We start from the raw sequence: 21,554 nt of genomic DNA on the forward strand, positions 1-21,554 counted from the left end.
CGTTCATAACTTTGTGGTTTCATTTGTTGTTGATAAGCCATCCAGTTTAATGTGGCCTTCGGATCTTGTGAACAGGCTCTATCTACATCGTAAAGGATGAAGATGTGATAATGTGTGTGATAATTCCCTATCTGTGCCGTGAGGTTCCCAGCACTAAAGAAATAGACCATATCTACATATCTTCTAGTTTTTAACAGCGGCTTCGCTTGCATACATGCATATATTCACGTCTTTATTCCTTACGAGTAAGCTGTGCAATCAGTCTCGAAAAGACATAACATATTTAGTCTGTCTGTCGGAGTTTATAACTCCACAAGCGTTTTTTTTAGAAGTTTATGCTTTTTTTAGAAAGCAAACAAAATAGAATAATTGTGTCATTTTGCGACTTGAGTCATTTTGCGAATCTGCTATTAGTATACGATAGGACTTCCGTTTGCCCTCTGATTGGACTCCGGCCCTGATAAAAAAAGGTCGGAAAGCGGACCTCGGGCCCCGAAGCGCACGCAACGACGAGAGACAATAAAAAGACAATTTCTCATTAAAACTTTATTCAGAAACTTCTTAACACTTTCATTCGTCCAAACTATGAATGTCTAATTCATCATCGTCTTGTTCGTCCTGAACGGCGACGTCTCTGCATTCGCTCGATGAGATGCAGGGCCAAGCGCAATAGTCCACCGGTTTGGCTGCAATAAATATAAATAAAAGTTGTATTGAGAGCACAGGTAAGGAACGAAATTAAAAATTTACAGAATCATTTTTTAACTATTTGTTTGTGTATGAAGGAAATAAAATATATGTATATTATTCTCGGAAATCTTCTTTGCTAAACAATGTAAAAGTAGCGGCCAGTTTTTGAAGTGAACTATTATTGTCATTTTGAGATTTTTGACATTTTGCGAAAACTTTTGTGTAAAGAATTTGTGCAGACAACTTTTATCATACATAGTAGAATGGTCGTGTTAAATTAAACCAATGCGCATACGAATTGGATTATTAGCGGGCAATAGAATATCCTTTATATTAAGTACCAGATTTTTTAAGGTAAAGGAATGATGTTCGCACGCAATTTTCATCGCAGTTGTAAAGCTGTCAAATAAATCTCAGAATTGGAATGGAAATAATAATAAGGTCGTCGGTATTTACAAAGTCAATAGTCTTATAGTATGTCTGAATTCTATACCTAGTAATGACACAGTACCTGCTAGTTTTTCCGAATGAGGCACAATCAGGTCCATGGCATGTTGACCATACCCCAGCTGCCCCCTCAAGCCCCACAGGAACACGTTATTTGGCACTGTGTTCATGCCCGTTTCCTTCTTAGTCTGGAGGCATTTGTCTCTAGGCTCCGTGGTTTGACACTGGATCTCTGAGCGTAAGTGGCTGTATTTAGTCTGAGTGGAGTGGGTCTTGCAGTTCACTATGGTAGCCTGGAATGGTAAACACGAATTATTGTTCAATATTGGAAGAAAAAAAGTCGTCTTACAAATTCAGTACCTATCAACAGAAAAAAGTTCAAAAGCGATTTCATTCAAATCCAAAAAGACGCGTAAATTGATATTCTACATTTCAACTTGATATCATTCCTGGAAAAAAAATCACAGACGGAAGCCGTTATCCAATAAGTGTGATGTTTTTGCTATTTTAAAGGACCCTACAAATTATAAATATATACTTAAATGACGCTACCTTCCCGAAGGGGTAGGCAGAGACTAAATCTTTCCACTTGCCACGATCCCTGCATTCTTCTATCGCTTCATGAGGATGAAGCGATAGAAGTATCTCTTTTCATGCAAGCTTGTAGGTTCGGGTACTCTTGACCAGACCTTTTGCAAAACGTCTCCGATTTGATCAAGATGCGTTCGTTTATGCCTTCCCGCTCCACCGGTCCCATTCACACTACCTTTATATATTTACCCAATAAATTATTTAAAAACAGTTACCCATTTGCAGGCTCGTCTCTTCCACTCCCACAGGTCCCAGGTATAGTCTTTCTCTATATACTCGTCTATCGGGTGCGTTTCTGTTTGTATGTCTTTGTCCAAAACCATAACTGCAAAAGCATGGATTTAAGAACGGTAGGTACTTATAGGAAACTTTTGTTAACAAAGTTTTGTAAAAATGTTTTGTGTTTGACATGAGTCGCAAAATGACAAAATAGTAAATAAAAAACCTACATTACAAAATTTCATTTAGGAAAAAACAAATGTAAAGTGTGATAACAAATTGTGTCGTGTGGTTTCCGCTCCCATATCGTTCCCATGGATGTTGTAAAAGGAGACTAAGGGATAGGCTTATAAACTTCGGATTGCTCTTATAGGCGATGAGCTGGCAACGTGTCACTATTTGAATCTCAATTCTATCAGTGGACGTTGAACGTGGCATTTTAGTCTTTTCAAAACCATTGGCTATATCGACCCCGCAAGGGTAATAGACGTAAGTATAATGTATTTATGTATGTACCTATGTGATAACCAAAACTAAACAGAAATAGAATCAAATAAAAAGAATTATGCGATCGAAGATTCCACTGAGTAAGAAATATTCGAATTATTCATTCACTTACTTTTCGGCACAAACTTGACGACTAAAACGTCCACATCTCTGACTTGGCGCACCTCTTCCGTAATGTTCAACAGGTTGATCACGTGTGGGTTGTTACGGGCGTAGTCTAGCACTTCGTTTATGTATCTGAATGAAGAATAACATCATATTTACATATTCAAATAATCTAGTCCATATCCCTCGTAGGATATACGAAGGAACAAGTCTTAAAAAAACTGAAAGGTCACACAATACAGAACATTTTGAAAGTGAATATATCACTAATAAGACTCAAAGATTTTGAAGGGAGTCAAGAAAGGGTGTGCTGTTAGAGAGCAAACGCGAGACCAGTGCACTCCGAACATGATTTGTCTCGTAAATCCGGAGGGTTTGTTAGAACCATGGGTAGTAGTGGTGAACTTAAGTATACCAACATACCTGTCAGGGTTCTTGCTGAATCTGGTGGCCATTTTGACGGTACAAAAGCTGTATCTCTTCCCTCGAGCCTTAATGTAACCGACTTTCATGTTCCCAGGGTTAAGGGCGCCAACGCTGAGGCACACTGCGCAGAAACCTAGGTACTGAATGGAGATTCGGGTGTCAGTTAGATATTTACAAAAATAAAAGTTGAAAGATTGATACAATTTCATTTGGGCACTAAAATTTGTTCAGTAGCTTCCAATATTTTGATAAATCCTGTAAAAATGTATGCGATACCAATGTATTGGAATGATTTATTATGGCTACAAAGAAGATTTGTAGTAGTAATAATGGAAATAACGTAAGAAAAGTTAGCAAGTATTATTACTTGAGTAGACTTCTCTCGTCCAATCCCCAAAATATCCTGTTCGGAATAGGCTACGTAGTTGGTCAGAGAAGCCATCGACAGACGTTCATCTAAACTTATCTTGTTGCTCAATCTATCCTGTAATGTAGAAGATCATTGATATACTTACTAACAAGCTTTTGAATCAAATCTAACGAAGCTACGCAAAGAAAGATATCTTCGTTAATTAAATCAATCTCAAAATGTTACGTATCCCACACTTCATCAAAACCAGAGCTTTCTTATTAACAAAGCCTTAATCATTAGACCTAACAATGGTCCTAAATAAAACCCCATCTTGTCCACTTTAATCGAGGCTATACGGTGGTTTTCTTAATCAATAATATAAGTAACAATCTGTCACGGCAAACGTTGTTTTGCCATATAAATAATTTTGAAGTAATATATATATTATAAAAAAATGTTAAGGGTGGACAACCCTTGTCAGTAAAGGGTATAAAATATAGATGCTGGCTGATTCCCAGACCTCAATATGCTCACAAAATTTCATGAGAATCGGTCAAGCTGTTTCGGAGAAGTACCGGGATCGAACATTTTATATTATAAAACACGAGAATTTTATATAACACGACAATTTTATATATAAGATATGAAACACAAACTATTATGGTATAGTATGTGTTTTATTTGTATATGTATATTTAAAAGACTAGTTTCTGATGCATCATACAGGTACTTACACGCCGCTTAGGCTAGCAACACAACTACGCCCGAAAAACGCCCAGTGTGGGGGGTCCTATGTGCGATGAAAGTAATTTAATATATAATTCAAACCTGATCGGAGATGACGTTTTTCCCTTGCAGCATTTTGTCCACAATATTATGGGGTATCTTCATTTGGTCTTGTATCGTTGCTAAACTGGACGTGAGACGGTTCACTGTCGATATTAAATACATAATGTTCTGCATAGAACGCCAAACTTGCCATAATTTTGCGAATAGAGGCTGAAACAGTTATTTTTAATTTTATAGCCATCACTTTATAATAGACAGGAAACGAGAAGAGCGCTTAAAGATTTAATCAGTCTGCCAGGTATCTAGATTTCCTGTATCACTTTCCTGCAAAAATCGTTTTCTGTCAAGCAGTCGAAATATTAAATTAAACCGTTATGTATGAATAATTTCTTTTTAATTCTTAGACATTATGCGTGATCTGAGATTTAGCTTTTCAGTATCGTCGATTCCCGTGTAAAAACAAATGGTAACGGAAAATATAATAATATAGTGATAAAGGAAAAGGTCTATGTATGTCTGTATGTATTTATGGGCCTTTGATGTCTAAAAATAAATAAATAAAATAAAATGTCGACAATTTTTAAAATTTTGCCGTTCGAATTTCATTCAATACAAAGATGCCATCTCTTCACTTTATGCCAGGGTTTTTTTTATATCAGAAGTGACTCTTAAGTAATGAATCTGGGTGATTATTTTATATAAATGTCACAACACAACTTACAAAGACCGTAGCAACGGGCACAGCGCTCTTATATTTGACAGCTTTATGTATTTCATCTAGAACCAGTCTTACTCTCTCCACGTGCTGTTTAGCGCTGCTAACCAACGTCTGAACATCGGAGAGCAAGCGGCGGGTAAAAACTTCATATTGGCGATAGAAGGAGAGAAGTTCTATTATCTCTTTTACGTCTTCACTGTGAAAGAATGACAAAATATCGAGTAATCTAAATATGTCATTTTCGCATAATGTCAAAATTCTTAATTTTATGAAATTACTTATCGTTTTAGCGATGTATCTCTTTCTCATTTTCGTAGTTCGTCACTTTCGCTACTGGCCATTTAAGTACTACATATTCCAAATGTTGTGACCATTTGCGAAAATGAACATTAAAAAATATAAATAATTTATTAAATTTTGCGATTATGTTTAAATATGTCGAATTCCGAAAGTGTCTTAATACATCACGATTTAAAAAGAAATGAAGGCACTCACATAGTCAAATCTGGAGTGGATTTTAGGTCAATAACCACATTCCCAGTCTCGTCTTCGATGTGTACGGTATCTTCCAGCGCTGTGGTCAGACTGTTTACCCTTTGCATCACAGTTATGAGGGAGTTGGATAGAGAAGCGACACACGCTTTGCCAGCGTCCACTAAGTTGAATGGTACTGTAATTTGAACCAATACATGTAAGTAGGCACCTTACAAAATCCTTGATTACAAATCATATCTAACCCAGCGGTTCGGTCTGTGTTGATATGAAAATCAAACAGTCAATATACTCTTATACATATATATTCAGATCTTCCCTGAGGTGAACCAAAAAAGGAAAGACTTTTGTTAATGTTGATGAAAAGAATTTTAATTTAGAATGTGAATTGACGATAACTTACAATCAGGTATGCCATCGCCGCCCTTCTTGCAATCCCTATTATACAGCCTCACACCAGACACGATCTCCAGCAACTCTTTAATCTGAGCGTGCTTCTCCAGTTTCGGGAGCCCCACGAACACGTCCAGATCGTCCAGGGTGAACACGCTTTCTAAAGCCGCCATGCCTTCTTTGAGAGTCTGTAAGTTGATTTATTTTCTAGTTTTCCCGTGTGAGGACTAAGGATAATAATGAAATGTTAGTAGGGATCAGATTATACTGAATGACAAAAACACAAGAGTGCAACGCTTAAAAATCTACTTCTTAGTAGCAAAACGTCAAAATTCAAATCCGTGATATATTTTTTAATAATTATTGCGAATGTCTACGTAAATCTATTCAATAGTTAATTGTTTTTACGTGTATACGAGCATATGCCCGTGAACGCTTTAGCATTTTTATTAGTAATCACATAAACTAATCATTGTGCGTCTACGAACATGAATATTCCCCGGGTTTCCAAGTCCGCTGTTCAGTATAATATAGATAGATAACTTTCTAAACAGCTTCTTAAACTCGTTCTCGTCCTGAAAACTCGGTTCCTCATCCAAGATTTCCGTCATCAGTGGTCGGAGGCACTTCTCAATGGACTCCAAATGGTGGTCAATAAGGTTCTGAAGTTTGTCATAGTTTTTTTGCATTATGAACTGCATTTTGAGCGTGTTCATTGATGTTTCTCCGCCTGAAATTTTATGTTATTTTGCCATTAAGACGCCTTGAACAAAAAATTATATCACTACAAAGACCTTTATCTTTATGAAGGATTCAGATTGTCTCGAAAATATTTAGTCAATTTAAAGTAGGTATGTAATTGAGATTCAGATACCTAGTGACAATTTATTAGCCATCACTTACAAGTTCCAAGTTTACAAGCCTTTCCCTTAATTGACTTTCACAATAGTGCGGCAAGAGAAGCAGCTGGCGCACATTAAATTTTTTAAATGTGCTGTTTACCCCAAGTCGCCTTTCACGTCACGAAATCCACGGCAAATAGAGTGATTCGATTGCAAAATGCCAGGAATCACACGGACACTATAATTCCAGTTTTTACTTACGAATCAGCATAGAAACGCATTCCTCCACGAAATACTGCAAATTATTCCTGTTTATTGTCTTCGAAAACAGTTTCCCATATTTTGGGTTCAATAATAATAATTCTATAAGATATATCACAAATTCCGGATCCACAGTCACATTTTGAGCTTGGCAATTCCTTGTTATTTCGTTCGCTATGTTTTTTATTACGTTTTCTGTGCATGCCATTGTAAAATGCAGATAAAAATTGTTATGTACTTACAAAATTGTGTGCAAAAACTTGATTGATTAGCCAATGTTACCATGGTAACTGTAATAGATTTATAGACAAAATTAGGTCAGATAGTTTCTACCAAATAGTTTCACTAGCTTCGCCCGCGCGAATTTAGCGCCACCTATTGAACTAGTTTTTACCGGGATGAAAATTCCGCGTCGCGGGGTAATATACATATATTCCATCTCACAAATAAAGGAAGTAATAAAATACAATTGCTTTCTTTATTAAAATGAATTAGTAAGCCAACAAATAACATGAATTCATATTGAATCTGGACGTCCTATCTGGGCATTCTTGCATCAGTTTACAAATCAAAAGGTTTCGGCACACTGACTATTGATTGAACAACACCAGACTTATATTGCATTCAAGTGAGAAGGGCTAAATATTTTGTTTGTGTCTACGTATAAACTCTGGATTCTTCTTTTAGACGATGGGCTAGCAATCTGTCACTTTGAATGTCAATTCTACTATCATGAAGCCAAACAGCTGAACGTGGCTTATCAGTCTTTTCAAGATTGTTGGCTCTGTCTACCCCGCGAGGGTTAAAGACGTGACTATATGACGACGTATGTTTCTACGTTCACTGTGTTCTAAACTAACTATAAAAAAAAATAGGCGTTGGTTTGTATAATATTTTATTTTATCATGTCAGACACATTGCAAGGACTCTAGCTCGCTAAATATACATGTCATATTCACTTACGACCAATTTAACTCAATACACTTCAATATCTTAACAAATATCTCACTATCATCTTTATAACCAAGCCCAATATTTTATTAAAAAAATATATTTTGCGAATAAAGGTTTGATCTTGTCGTTTTGCGAATCTAAAAATAGCATGGGTCAACTAAATCCCATTTTATGACCTGTCAACATGATTTTTTTTTCATCAACATAGAATTAGCACGTTGTGTTGAGAAAAGATAACGTCAAAGACGATTCCATATTGAATTATTTTGACGACCAAATGCTCAAAGATGGCTCACCTGTTCATACAATCCTGCCTAAAGTACTGACTAGCAATAGGAACTTAACTTGCTTCTTTTTGATTGAAACAAATTTATTTTCAGAATAAGATTCAAAATATCCCTAATCAGTGGTAAGGCCACTGATTAGGGATATTTTGAATCTTAACCAAATAATAACCCCCCAAGATATTAAAGTGTATTGAGTTTTAACATCAGCTTCATACAATCATACATTTTGTACACAATAACCTGTACTATTCTTAACAATTACCCTATACTTAATAAATAATTTCCAATTATGTTTTTCTGGAAAAACATAAACAGAACAATTCAATTTCCAATTCGGCCAATCCAGTAAATTTCAGACATTTTGCGAAAGTGTGGCCAATTCATATTCTCTTTTGTCATTATGCGTAATAGGCTAGTTGACTTTTTTTTTAAATGGGTCTCAAATAGTTAATATTTGTTCTAATAAACCAAAGAAATTATTACTATATATTTCTTTGCCACCTATGAAACCTCAAAATTGTAATTTAAAATTTGCTTTTCTTAAACGAACGAAAACGGTGTCCGCCATATTAGTCTATGTCCTGACGTCATACTAATTGAGTCTACTAGAATCAAAAACCGCAATGTCCATAAAAACCAAAAATGTTTGCAACAATATCAGCATTGTCCGCTCGCGTATGTATCCGAACTAGCATTGTCCATTACAGCCAATCACGATCGACCGCGGTCCGTAAAACAGTATGGCGGATTTTGGTGTCTATCGTAAGCAGTGCGCTCGGCTAATTTAATTTTTTAAGTTCAAAGACTGATTTGAGAGTTATAAAATATCGTTGAATATAAACTATGGAATGTTATCCACAAGTGGTTGACAATAAAAATGCAAGGAAACGAAGAGTTGATAGTGCAAATTGGAAGAAAAACAAGGAAAAAATTTACCGGTAAGTATAGTTGAACTACGTAGCTTTGATACTTGAATTTACATGTATTTAAAAAAAATATGTCGATGATGAAGTACGTATATAAATGTGTTTGCCAACCCATCTTCAAAGCGTGTACCCCCAAATGCAGTACTTTTAACTTACTTACGTACTTTACGTTACTTACACACTTTGACTCTTATCAACATTTCTACACACTTTTTATTTTAAATTGGGTACCTTCTTGGCTATTTTTTTATTAGTCCGTCTTTAGATCATCAAAAAATATGAGACAAGTATTTTTTCTTTTGTCATTTAGACAATAATATATAAAGATATAGCCTGATAAAGTTTCATAAAACGACCGAAAAAAAAATATGCTCAAAGTTTAATAGGTCAATTTTTGCTTTTTTTTTCCTAGCCTGTTGATGTTGGTTCCCACTGTTGGGCAACGGCCTCCCCTATTCTTTCACTCGTCTCTATCTATCTCTCTCAATTTTTGTTTAAATGACAAAAAAATACGTATGCCAAATTTTTTGGATATTATTCGTCGGTTATAATAGTTTGGTGATATTTTATGATATCAAACCTGTTAAATGTGTTTTAATAAAAAGAGACTAAATATCTACAGTCCTCAAACTTTGTTGTTCCAGGTACACTGCAAAGGACTTACCTGTTAAACCGTCATGTTTACATAAAGACAAAAAGCTGCAATGCTCTGATATTAGTATGAATGATCTGCAGTCTTTTCATGGATCGTTTTATGCTGTAACGGATAAAGTTAAACAAGATTTGTTCATACTCAAACATGTAGTAGCTGTACAAACAAAACGCCGTCGTCCTAGGTCTAATTCTATGCATTATAAACCTAGAGAAATGCAAAGGATGTACAGGATTTATTGTAGATCTCAAAAAAAGATGGTGTTCGTTTGCCAAAAAGCTTTTTTGCAAACATTGCATATAAAAAGATATCGGATAGAAAATGTGATAAAGAATTATTACTTAAAAGGAGAAGTCCCGAAAGAAAAACGTGGTGGTGACCATAAGTCACATAAGTACATCGAAAAAAAACGAAGTGTTATTTCATTTATAAAATCATTTAAATGTTCTGAGGCGCATTATTGTAGAGGCAATACTAAGCGTATGTATTTGCCGTCAGAATTATCGATAAATAAAATGGCTAAAATGTACAATGCTCAATCAGCTGATAATCTGAAAGTTAAAGCCTTATATTTCCGTAACATATTTAATACTTGTTTTAATTTGGGATTTGGCACACCACGTGTTGATGCATGTTCTACATGCTTGCAACTGTCCGAGAAAATTAAAGTGGCGAATGAGACTGATAAAAATCAGTTAATGGTGCAAAAAACTGTGCACAAGAGACGTGCCAAAGCATTTTTTAATATGTTAAAGGCAGAAGATCCTTCAATTAAAATAATATCTTTCGATTGCCAGAAAAATATGGTTTTACCAAAAATTCCCGACCAAAGTACATACTATTCGAGACAGCTATATTTTTTTAATTTCACAATTGTAGAAGGCAATTCGAAATCACCATTAACAAGTAAAAATGTTTTTAGTTACTGCTGGACCGAAGATGAATTTGCAAAAGATGCAAATTTAATTTCATCTGCTGTTTATCATCAATTATCTAACACTGTTTTTACACCAGAATGTAAAACCCTTCGGATTATGGCCGACGGTTGCGGCGGACAAAATAAGAACTCAATTTTAATAGCAATGCTTTCAAAATGGTTAATTCATAATGCACCAATGCATATAAAGATTGTAGAAATTGTGTTCCCTGTAGTGGGACACTCGTTTCTTCCTGCTGACCGAGTCTTTGCTCGTATTGAAAAACAACTGCGAAAAATGGAAAATATATTAAATCCGAATGAATATATAGACGTCATAAGTCAACATGCAACGGTTATCAATGTAGGAAGAACATGTCAAATCTTTGACTGGAAAAGCACGGTAAAAGATATATTTAAAAATATTGGAACCTGGCATGTGCCTTTTTCTAAATGTAAAAGATTTTATTTAAAGAGGGCCAGCAGATCTAGTGATATGGTTGGTCTTCGAGGAGAACTACACTACAGACAAGACTTAGGCCAATATAAAAGTGTTTGCAAAAAAAATAAAACATCTGCAATGATTGCACCACGTATGATTACAAAGGGAGTTGATGTAAAACCCTTAAAACTTAGGGATGTCAGCAAATTACTTAAGACTCATTATGGTGACGATTGGCGAAGCTTCCCTAATTTGGTATATTTTGCTAATGTGGTACCACAAGAAATTTTGGTAAATGAAGGTGACGATGATAACCCTGAAGAGTCAATGTGCGAACTTCAAGAAGAGCTGCCGTCATTAATTATTTAGTTTTAGTACTTATGCTCAAAATAAACATTAACCTAAGCGTAGTATTGTTTGTTTGTTTTTCGTGTGTGTAAGTGGCCAACATGGTTTGGGTGGTTTTTTCAAGCCGCCTAAAGGCATCTGACATGGCTTAACGACTGCCATCTATGATGACAGCCGGGACCAACGCGTAGTATTCAGATGCATAGGACGAATATTGTACAAAATCCCATTCAAACTTCAACCCCCCCTACAACCCCACCCACTTATTTTTTGGAATTTAAAGTAGCCTATGTCCATCTCTGTGGTACAATACAACCTATTATAAAATTCATCGAAATCGGTTCAGCCGTTCAGCTGTGAAAAAGGAACAAACATACATACATACACACTTTCACAATTATAATATTAGTAATCGAAATCGGTTCAGCCGTTTAGCCGTGAAAAAGGAACATACATACATACATATACACTTTGGCATTAATATTAGTAAGGATACAGTGATAAAGTTGGTAAATTGGACATAATAGTTTTGTAGCTTTATGTATGCAAACTACTCAAGGATCAAAACTTTTTAGCAGATTACATTGAGAATAGGTATGTTTCAAAATTAGCAATGTCCAACAAGCGTATGAAACAGAGACAGCAAAATCCACTTGTATGTCTCAAAACCCGCAATGTCCCAACTGTTTTAATTAATTTAACTGTAGTAACATTACAAAGTCCATAATTTTAGATATAATGTAACATCCAGGAGATATCTGCAGCCATTCACAAAAATTACAGTTACCTATAACAAGCGAATAATTTATAATCAAATTATTATTATTTGTGAAAATACTCTAAAAGGGACATTGCTGTTTTTGATTCTAGTAGACTCAATTGTAAACAAACATTTGTCGTGCATAACCTCCCAAGTTTAAATTTAAAACATGACTTCTACTAGTGTACATGAAAAATATAGTAATTATCGTTGTAGTATCGACAAAGAATGCAAAAACAAATCGATAAAGACCCCAGAATAGTTGTGGATTCGAGTAGGTACCTAGTGAAACACATAATAATATACGTAACGCATGGTTAAGACTAGCTCAAAGGGATCATGAATCTTTATCGACTGTAACTCTAAATGTATTTTTGCGAAGATCACTTTGATGTAACTACCTACTTAGTTAACAACTTTACTGTATCTGAAAGTTGTTTTTTTTTTTTGTAATTCATTTTTTAGGTTAAGTATGTATCAAGACAGTGAACAAAGTAGGTACTAAAGTTATTTACCATTCAGTTAGAAACTGATGATTATTATTATTGTTTTTCAATAAAACCAAGAACTTAATTAGGAGTATTTCTCGAAGAATTAAGAATTTTAGAAACACCACATATGGATGACGTTCATTTGTTTACAAGTTGAATGACGTCACATCATGGCCGACAGCGTTTTCGGCGTTTCGAATTAAAAACAAAAAACACAATTTTTAAATTGGATTTTAAAATTAATCCTGCGTTGTTGTGTGTGTCTTTTATGTTAGTACGCCAAAAAATGTAGTAAATACTCATTTATTCTATGGAATAAGATATAAGTCAAAAATTCGTCAACTAGCTTATTTACGCAGATTAAAAAATAAAAATAAAAATATTGGTATTATTGATATTAATACTTAATCATGTAAAATTGCATACGTTTTGAACGCGATGGAAGATTTTAAGGACGTTCTAATGCCATCTCGTGATTGGCTTATATAATTACAATCCATAAAAAGATATCACAGCAAATTAAGAAGAAAATTAATATAAATATAGTGAAGTAAATGTGTGTCTTGTCTTTACATAAGGTAAAAAGTTTCATCACTAAAAAAAACTTTACATCAAGACAATTAAACTTCATGAGCATCTTAATTGGTCTAGTCTAGGTTTAGGTAGGTTCGTAGAAACAAAAATAAATGCCAATTTCCTTTAAGTTCCAAAGATTCACATTTTCAAAAACATTGATAAATGTGATGGTTTTTTAAGATAACACAAAATAAAATTTTGCTGTATACTAAACAGCATTAAACGAGTAAGTCTGTCTACCCCGTAAAGGATAAAGACTATATGTATGTATGAATCATACGGACTACCCCTAAACCATACCATACCATTAAACATCTCCCTCTTATTAGAAAATACATTATAAATTCACAAGAAATAAAAAGCGATGAACCAATAAGGATAAAATACGACATATAACTGGTTCTCTTTTTATGGATTCCACTAATCTAGGTGCTCATTTAGTCGTCGAGGAAATGAGTTTTAAGGTATTTCATCATACCAAATGTGCGGAAACGTTTTGTACCGATCACCTTGTAAAGAGCATCGTCGCATATCGCGAATTGCCTGGAAAAAAAAGATAATACGATTAATTAAATACATAAAAAATTGTCAAGAATAATGCCGTGTGGTTCCCGGCACCAATAGAAAAAAGAATAGGACCACTACATCTGTTTCCCATTGATATTGTAAAAGGCGAATTTATAAACTAGGGATTTTTCTTTTAGGCGATAGGGTAGCAACCTGTTTGAATCTCAATTCTATCATTTAGAAGAAATTTATGAACTTAATTAGAACTTATTGACTTAACTAGAACTTATTAACTTAATTAGAACTTATTAACTTAATTAGAAGATATTAACTTAATTAGAACTTATTAACTTAATTAAAACTTATTAACTTAATTAAAACTTATTAACTTACTAATACTAAGTTGAGAGTGTTCCTTCAAACTTATGTAATACTATCTGTGCCTGCGACTTTATCCGTGTGAAATAGTTATTTTGTGCATCAATGAAGTCCCCAAGGATGAATAATTTTCCCCGTTTATTTCACATATTTCATTATTTCTTTGCTCCTTATAATTGTCCCTCGACGAATGGTCTATTCAACGCAAAAATAATTTCAATTCGAACTACTATTTCCTGAGTTTAGCCTGTTCAAACAAACAAACAAACAAACTCATCAGCTTAATAATATTTATATATTAAATTATTTGGGTTCACCAACATTTGTTTACAGCATTTCTCACTTGCTACATAAGTTTTCATCATCATAAAATCACACCTCTTTCCCGGAGGGGTAGGTGTGATTTTATGATAGGGTAGGCACAGACTACTTCTTTCCACTTGCCACGATCTCTGCATACTTCCTTCGCTTCATCCTCATTCATAACTCTCTTCATGCAAGCTCTACTTATATATGTACTAGCTGACCCGCGCAACTTCGTTTGCGTGTATCCCGCTACTTCGACAAATACAGTCAACGCACCAACACATATTGGATACTAATTTTCAATTCACACTAACTTCTCTTTCCCTTAACCGCGTTTAAAATATTAAAATGTTTTTTGGTTTCTGTGACTCTTTATAGGGACGCTGCCCCCGCCGCCGCGGCCGGCCCGTACCGTGCCGCAATACTAATATCGTGATATCTCCTAAACTATATGTCTAAATAACACACTGTAAACTGCAAAAATAATCTAAATTAAATGCTCGTGATGATGAACTTACTTATTTTGATAAGGATATATGTATTATTGGTTATATCACCAGTTAAACATCACCCAACGAATTAAATGTTTTTTTAATACAGAAAAGTAGTTTTTGTGACTTAAATAAAAAAGCTGGATATATGTCATCGCGGACTTTTTTGTAGAACTAATAAAGACCAATGTTTTTACTATACATTGTTCTTACTTGTATCCAACGGTATAAGCGGCGCACGCACAAATGCAATCTTCAATTAGATTTTTTTTCTGACTTCTTGGACATAAATCGCTATAACTCAGCTAATATAGTTTCAATGTATTTCAATTATATATAAAAACCTGTCGGAGAAAATACTCTTTCTATTAGTGAAAACCGCATCAAAATCCGTTGCGTAGTTTTAAAGTTTTATGCATACGAAGGGACTACAGACAAAATGTATGTAGTGATATACTTTTGACCTGACCCTTTACCAGGACGTCCTTAATTCGATCAAGATACGTTCGTCCAGGTCTTCCCACTCCGACCTTTCCCTACACCTTGTATATCTGCTTAGTCAACCTTACATAAGTTTTTATCCAACTAACAATATTATACTGGGTGACATTTAAAACAACTGCATCCTTTTAAACATAGACTATACCCATGCTTCTGAGCTGTTTGAGCCTATTTTTATTTAAATTAAACGTCATCATTTTCACATTTAAAAAACCCTCAAAAACTACGTCACACGCTTTATTAAAGACCAATACTACAAAAAGAAATTAAAACTAAACATGTAAATAAATGTGTGAAAAAAAAAATTATTTTTCTAATATCAAGATCAAGTAAAGTACAGAGTTGTCGAAATCGCTCAGCCGAATGAATTGTGTCGTTGACCTCTGAATCTTACGCGTCGCTTTTCCGCCGGCCGGGGTGATATGACGTATTTAGGATCGTGGATTTTGATACTTTTATTTTTTTTCCTACTTTCTGAAATATGAACTATTAATTTTCTTTCAACGTTTTTAAATATCCTTTAGATGAGTACACTTAACAGTTAAATTTATGCAGTTGAATTAAAAGTCACCGTGTATACAGAGGCTAGGTAAGGCTGAGACCTCCCCGCTAGGGTTGCCAACTTTTTTTAGAAGAAATAGAGTGTATCTGATTTTAAAGGAGGTAAATAAAGAGTACAGACTTACAAAAAAGAGTATTCTGATTACATAGATTTTGTATATTAATACAGACTGGCAATAAAAGAGTATTTAAGCGTACTCTATTGGTGTTATAGATTATAGAGTACGCCTACATGATATAGAGGACAATACTCTATTTTAGAGTACGGTTGGCAACCCTACTCCCCGCTCACCTGTTGTTGGGGTCGTACAGCTTCTTCTCCTTGATGATGGCCCACACGCGCTTGACCACCTCGTGGCGCGGCATGCGCTCGGCGCCCACCAGCTCGGCCAGCGCGGGCGACAGCGTGTACGCGCGCGTGTAGCCGCCGCCCTTGCCGCGCCCAGCGCCCGCCTGCACGCAGACAGACAGACAAACAAACATATATATAGTTATATAGTCGGCCTCTGTGGCGCAGCGGTAGTACGCTTGTCTGTGACACCGGAGGTCCCGGGTTCGAATCCCGGCCAGGGCATGATGAGAAAAGAACTTTTTCTGATTGCCCTGGGTCTTGGATGTTTATCTATATAAGTATTTATTATAAAATATAGTATCGTTGAGTTAGTATCTCGTAACACAAGTTTCGAACTTACTTCGAGGCTAACTCAATCAGTGTAATTTGTCCCATATATATTTATTTAAAAAAAAAAAAAGATATATGGTTATGTTTATAGACTTTTATTCTTATAAAGACATATTGTACATCACTTACATAAGAACATAAAATACAAAGAAATAATAATACATAAGTTCGTTGCCACGCTAATAATCGAAATATAATCGCAAAAGTTCAGTGAATTGAGATTATGTGCTCAGCTAATTGTTTCCTGAATACATCGAACGAGGTAATATTTTTGATATCAGAAGGTATCTTGTTAAAAAGGCGCGCACCTTCGCACGCTTCGCACCTATATACTAGCTGTGCCCGCGACTTCGTCCGCGTGGAATAGTTATTTTGGGCATTATATATTATATAATTTTTTTTTTATATAATTATTAATAATTATCCCGTTTTTTTCGTATTTTCCATTATTTTTTCGCTCCTAAAAGTTGAAGCGTGATGTTAAATAGCCTAAAACCTTCCTCGATAAATGGTCTATTCAACACAAAAAGAATTCTTCATTTTGAACCTGTAGTTCCTGAGATTTGCGCGTTCAAACAAACAAACAAACAAACTCGTCAGCTTTATAAGATTAGTATAGATATGTATTTGACGGCCTATGTAGTAGTAGGTACGCTTGTCTGTGACACCGGAGCTCTCTCAATTCTATTGTCAAGCCAAATAGCTGAACGTGGCCTATCAGTCTTTTCAAGACTGTTCTCTCTGGCTCTGTCTACCCCGCAAGGGATATAGACGTGACCATATGTATGTATTATTAACAAATAACAAACAAAAAAATAACATACAAACCAATTCAAATTGATAAATCAACATGTCTTTTACTGCCCAAATAAATAAATGAAACACCAGAGAATAGAACGTTCAGCTGTTTGGCTTTATAATAGAATTGAGATTAAAATAGTGACAGGTTGGCTAACCCGTCGGCTAAAACGAGAATCGCAAGTTTATAAGCCCATCCCTTAGTCGCCTCTTACGACATCCATGGGAAACGAGATGGAGTGGTCCTATTCTTTTTTATGTTGGTGCCGGGAACCACACGGAGAATTTATATAGTTCATTCTCACCTTTTTCCCCTTGGGAGCCTTCTTCTTCTCCTTCTTGGCCCAATCGCTATCGAAGTCACCATCTGAGTCCTTCTTCTTTCCTTTCTTCTTTTTGGGTTTCTCCTGAAATAAGCATTTTATATACATATTTGTACAGGTTGACTAAGCAGATATACATGGAGGGTGTGGAGGGAAAGGTCGGAGTGGGAAGACCGAGACGAACGTATCTTGATCAAATTAAGGACGTCCTGGTAAAGGGTCAGGTCAAAAGTACCCGAAACCGCCGAGCCTGCATGAAGAGAGTTATGAATGTGGATGAAGCGAAGGAAGTATGCAGAGATCGTGGCAAGTGGAAAGAGGTAGTCTCTGCCTACCCCTCCGGGAAAGAGGCGTGATTTTATGTATGTACGTATTAGTACAACATACAATAAATTGAGTCAGTTTCTTCAATGGAATGTAGTATCATATTACTCACAAAGTTTACTTGTACTTCCATCAGTCAAATTGAGGCTCAAATAAAATTTATCTATAAAAATAGTAGCTATTCACAATAACAACTTTTCGGAGGCATAATATATTGTAAGGTTATTCTTTTGACAATACATATATGTGAATTTTTCGCAAGGTCGCATTCATTTAGGTAAATTTAAATATGCACGTTTTAAAAATCAAGTCTACAAACTGACTGACTCATTGTTGTATTCGATTTTTTATTAGCCAATAACAGCGATAACTCTAAATCGCGTAAGCAGATATTTTAGAATTGCAATTACATATATGATGATGAACAAAATGCTACAGTGCAGTTTGTTACCGCTTCTTCTGCACTAACTTTTTGGGGGCGGCATTAAACTTGGTTTAAAGTTATTTATTTGACGTCAATCGTTTCTTGTTTCAAACCAAAATATAAGACAATTATTAAAGCGATGTTGAAATGTCCCATAAAAATTAATAAAAATTTTGAATTTGAATAAACAACGCCCGACTCAACATCCTCTGGAAAGCAGTTTTCAGTCTTTTTAAGACTGCTGACTCTGTCTACCCTGAAAGGGATATTTATACTATATATTACCTTCTCATAGTCACTCTCACTCCCACTGGCCTCTTCATCTTCTTCGTCAGAAGATTGCTTCTGTTTCTTAGCGGGCCGCTTGGAGGCGGGGGCGGCGCGTTTGGTCGGTGCACGCTTCGGTTTTTCTTCTTCTTCTTCTTCATCATCATCATCATCGTCCTGGAGAAAGAAAATTATCTTCTTTAATCCATCAGGACATCCCCAAGTCGTTCTAGTTTCAAATCACAGTCGCGAGGGTATTTAATACTAATAATAAGCCTTTTCACTCATTTCGGTAATCGCTGCACCTATTTATTTATGTATATTGTTTATCTATCGTAGTTTTTATGTATGTATATTTTATAATTATTTTATTTTATATTTTGTGTAGGTATAAATAGGTATACTTATTTAGTTTAACCCCACAAAGTTCTCTGTCAGACCCAATGGTTGACTGGTAGATAATGCTTCCAGCATAAGTCCGCCTATTGTGCTATACATTTGTATTTTGTGCAATGAAGTTAAAATAAATAAATAAATAATACATTCCATATCTTTCCCATGGACGGCGACTAAGGGAATGGCTAATAAGCTTGGTTTTCTTTAAGTAGGTGATGGGCTGGCAACCTGTCACTATTTATTCTCAATTCCATCATTGAGCCATACAGCTGAACATCTATCGTCAAGCCAATAAAGGGGTATGTGGCCTGTCAGCCATTCAAGACTGTTGGCTCTGTCTACCCCGCAAGGGATATAGACGTGACTATATGTATGTATGTATTTTTTTATGTATGGTTCTATTTTGTGATGGGCAATAATACCTCTTCATCATCTTGCTCGTTCTCCTCCTCCCCTTCAGGGAAGTGGTCATTCACATACTCTATGACTATTGCGTCAATCATCTTCCTCCTGTCTGTCAGGTCACATTGAAACACCTCCTCCAACTTCTGTATGACCTTCTTGGTGGATGTCTTCGAGAAGTCAGCATTTTTCAAGATCTCTGTGGGATAGAGGTTCATTTTTTTTTATTATTATAATATTTATATCACATACTTTTTCTACTTCTAGGCAATAGGAACCTGTGTGTGGATTGAGGCACTTCAGAATAGGACCACGCGATATACTTTCCGTGGATGTCGTTAAAGGCGAATAAGGGAGAGGCTAATAAAATTGGGATTCTTCTTGTAGACGTTAGGCTAGCATAGCAACCTGTCACTATTTTGACCTCAATATGACCATTAAGTCATACAAATAAATGTGACCTTTCAGTGTTTGGGAGACTGTTGGATCTTGTCTACGCCGTAAGAATTAAAGACATGATTTTATGTCGTCTATGTATGTTAAAAATGGCGGGTGTTACTACTGACCCTAATGTGATACCGGTACCAGATGTAGTACCTGTACTGCCGGTACCGATATTATTTTGTGGCCAGTAACGGTACTAACTAAATATTCCTATCGAAATAATTCACTAAACGCGCATGCACATCGAGCGTTACGTGGAAAATAAAAGTGATTTTGTTAATTTGTCATCAAGAAAATGAGCAAAGGCAGGTCTAGTAATGAATAATCTAAACTGGGTACCGGTACTCATCTGTAACAGGTATCCAAGTACCGAAACGAAAAGAACCTTCAATTACCGATACATAACCGGTATTTTTGGTATCGGTTCCACGGCTTGCTATTGACATCGAACAATATCGACAACCATCTATAGGTAGGTACTATCAGCAATTTTAGTAAATGGATGATTTTCAAGATCTTCTATCGATAGTTTAATAACGCTAACTCCATGCCTTGCCTTGTATTGTAGTTAAAACCGTATTGGTTTTATTCTCTTTGATTGTAGTACCTACTGAGGGAGAATAAAGATAAAGAGACGTTTCGTTCCATGTAGACACACAATAAAAAGTATCAAAGCCAACATAAGAATTACAAGTGAAGAACTCGTACATAACGTAGTGAAGCAAGAACAAAGGAAAGTCTCTCGCCGATCGATGTGCGTTACGGAACGCAACCATGGCCGCCAAGAGAAAATTGACCAAACAAATTAATAAAATAAAATGCTCATTTACATAGAAAGTAATAGACTTTCTTCAAAATTTTTCAAGTAATACCTTTTCAGAAAGGTTTTGCGCGTCATTTTCAATAATGCATTAATTAAAGTGGTCCGCCATTTCGTCGCTACATACGTGGAGGTCTCTTACGCGTAGCATAAAAATAAACCATCAGTAAGCAGACTTTATTGGGAATTATTGAACAATGCCTTGCATACCAGAACATTCGCAATAAAATATCGAAAAACTTTCACCTGAAACATTTCGTTATAAACATCATACTATCAGAGATATTTCAATTAAAAGGTACGAAAATTCCAAGTTTCACAGGAGTACCTCGTACGAAGCCATTACGCGCGGCCCCTGGGCATATACAGGCCAAAGATTTTGAGTTGAAATTACCAACAAAACATAATTTTATAGCTCAAAAGGTATTTACTGTGTTATACAACTGATAACTTACTTACGATCTCCAACTTTAGTGTTTCTTTATTAGGCTTCTCCATTTTGCAATATCAAAGTAAATTTTACGCTTGCTCGTACCAATAGAAAGCCACACAATAATTATACCTATGTACTGGGTGCACACGGCGTCATCACGAAATTGACCGATCACAGCTTCGGAAAATTTCGGCTAAACTCAATGCACCAATCGGCTTTCAGAATGGATTCATGCGAAACAAATGCATAATTTATACAAAAATGCAATACATGAATATAGTCTTTAATACAATGCAGGAAGTCGTCAAATAGT

The 21,554-nt window shown here is 35.5% G+C and overlaps 2 protein-coding genes across 3 annotated transcripts; both read right to left on the bottom strand.

Annotated features, from left to right (window-relative positions):
* Positions 1-570: 570 nt before the first annotated feature.
* Positions 571-7,040, bottom strand: LOC106139965 (cilia- and flagella-associated protein 206). Its single transcript, XM_013341481.2, has 12 exons — positions 6,833-7,040; positions 6,218-6,459; positions 5,740-5,917; positions 5,340-5,514; positions 4,848-5,040; positions 4,166-4,336; positions 3,353-3,469; positions 2,983-3,125; positions 2,567-2,691; positions 1,944-2,053; positions 1,202-1,430; positions 571-686 (listed from the first exon to the last, which is right to left on the bottom strand). Exons 1-12 carry the CDS (start codon positions 7,038-7,040, stop codon positions 571-573), a joined length of 2,007 nt encoding a protein of 668 aa, XP_013196935.2.
* Positions 7,041-12,240: 5,200 nt separating this feature from the next.
* LOC106140338 (uncharacterized) lies at positions 12,241-21,415 on the bottom strand. Of its 2 annotated transcripts, none has more exons than XM_013341922.2 (6): positions 21,264-21,415; positions 19,565-19,743; positions 18,765-18,923; positions 17,714-17,815; positions 16,221-16,381; positions 12,241-13,727 (listed from the first exon to the last, which is right to left on the bottom strand). In XM_013341922.2, exons 1-6 carry the CDS (start codon positions 21,304-21,306, stop codon positions 13,622-13,624), a joined length of 750 nt encoding a protein of 249 aa, XP_013197376.2. In that variant the 5' UTR covers positions 21,307-21,415; the 3' UTR covers positions 12,241-13,621. The 2 variants fall into 2 exon arrangements, with proteins under 2 accessions (XP_013197376.2, XP_013197383.2); XM_013341929.2 differs by having other exon boundaries at positions 21,268-21,353.
* Positions 21,416-21,554: the final 139 nt, after the last annotated feature.

Source organism: Amyelois transitella, chromosome 23 (assembly GCF_032362555.1).
Source record: "Amyelois transitella isolate CPQ chromosome 23, ilAmyTran1.1, whole genome shotgun sequence".
NCBI lineage: Eukaryota > Metazoa > Arthropoda > Insecta > Lepidoptera > Pyralidae > Amyelois > Amyelois transitella.

What these genes read in the sequence shown, in the direction of transcription:
- LOC106140338 (XM_013341922.2), bottom strand. Translation starts at nt 21,306, where the DNA reads ATGGAGAAGCCTAATAAAGAAACACTAAAGTTGGAGATCGTAA. An exon ending in ACTAAAGTTGGAGATCGTAA is followed by an intron (nt 19,744 to 21,263) that starts GTAAGTTATCAG and finishes TCTATCCCACAG; the next exon opens with AGATCTTGAAAAATGCTGAC. An exon ending in GTGAGAGTGACTATGAGAAG is followed by an intron (nt 17,816 to 18,764) that starts GTAATATATAGT and finishes TGCTTATTTCAG; the next exon opens with GAGAAACCCAAAAAGAAGAA.
- LOC106139965 (XM_013341481.2), bottom strand. Translation starts at nt 7,040, where the DNA reads ATGGCATGCACAGAAAACGTAATAAAAAACATAGCGAACGAAATAACA. An exon ending in ATGCGTTTCTATGCTGATTC is followed by an intron (nt 6,460 to 6,832) that starts GTAAGTAAAAAC and finishes ATAAAATTTCAG; the next exon opens with GCGGAGAAACATCAATGAAC. An exon ending in TTCAGCAAGAACCCTGACAG is followed by an intron (nt 2,692 to 2,982) that starts GTATGTTGGTAT and finishes TTCTTCATTCAG; the next exon opens with ATACATAAACGAAGTGCTAG.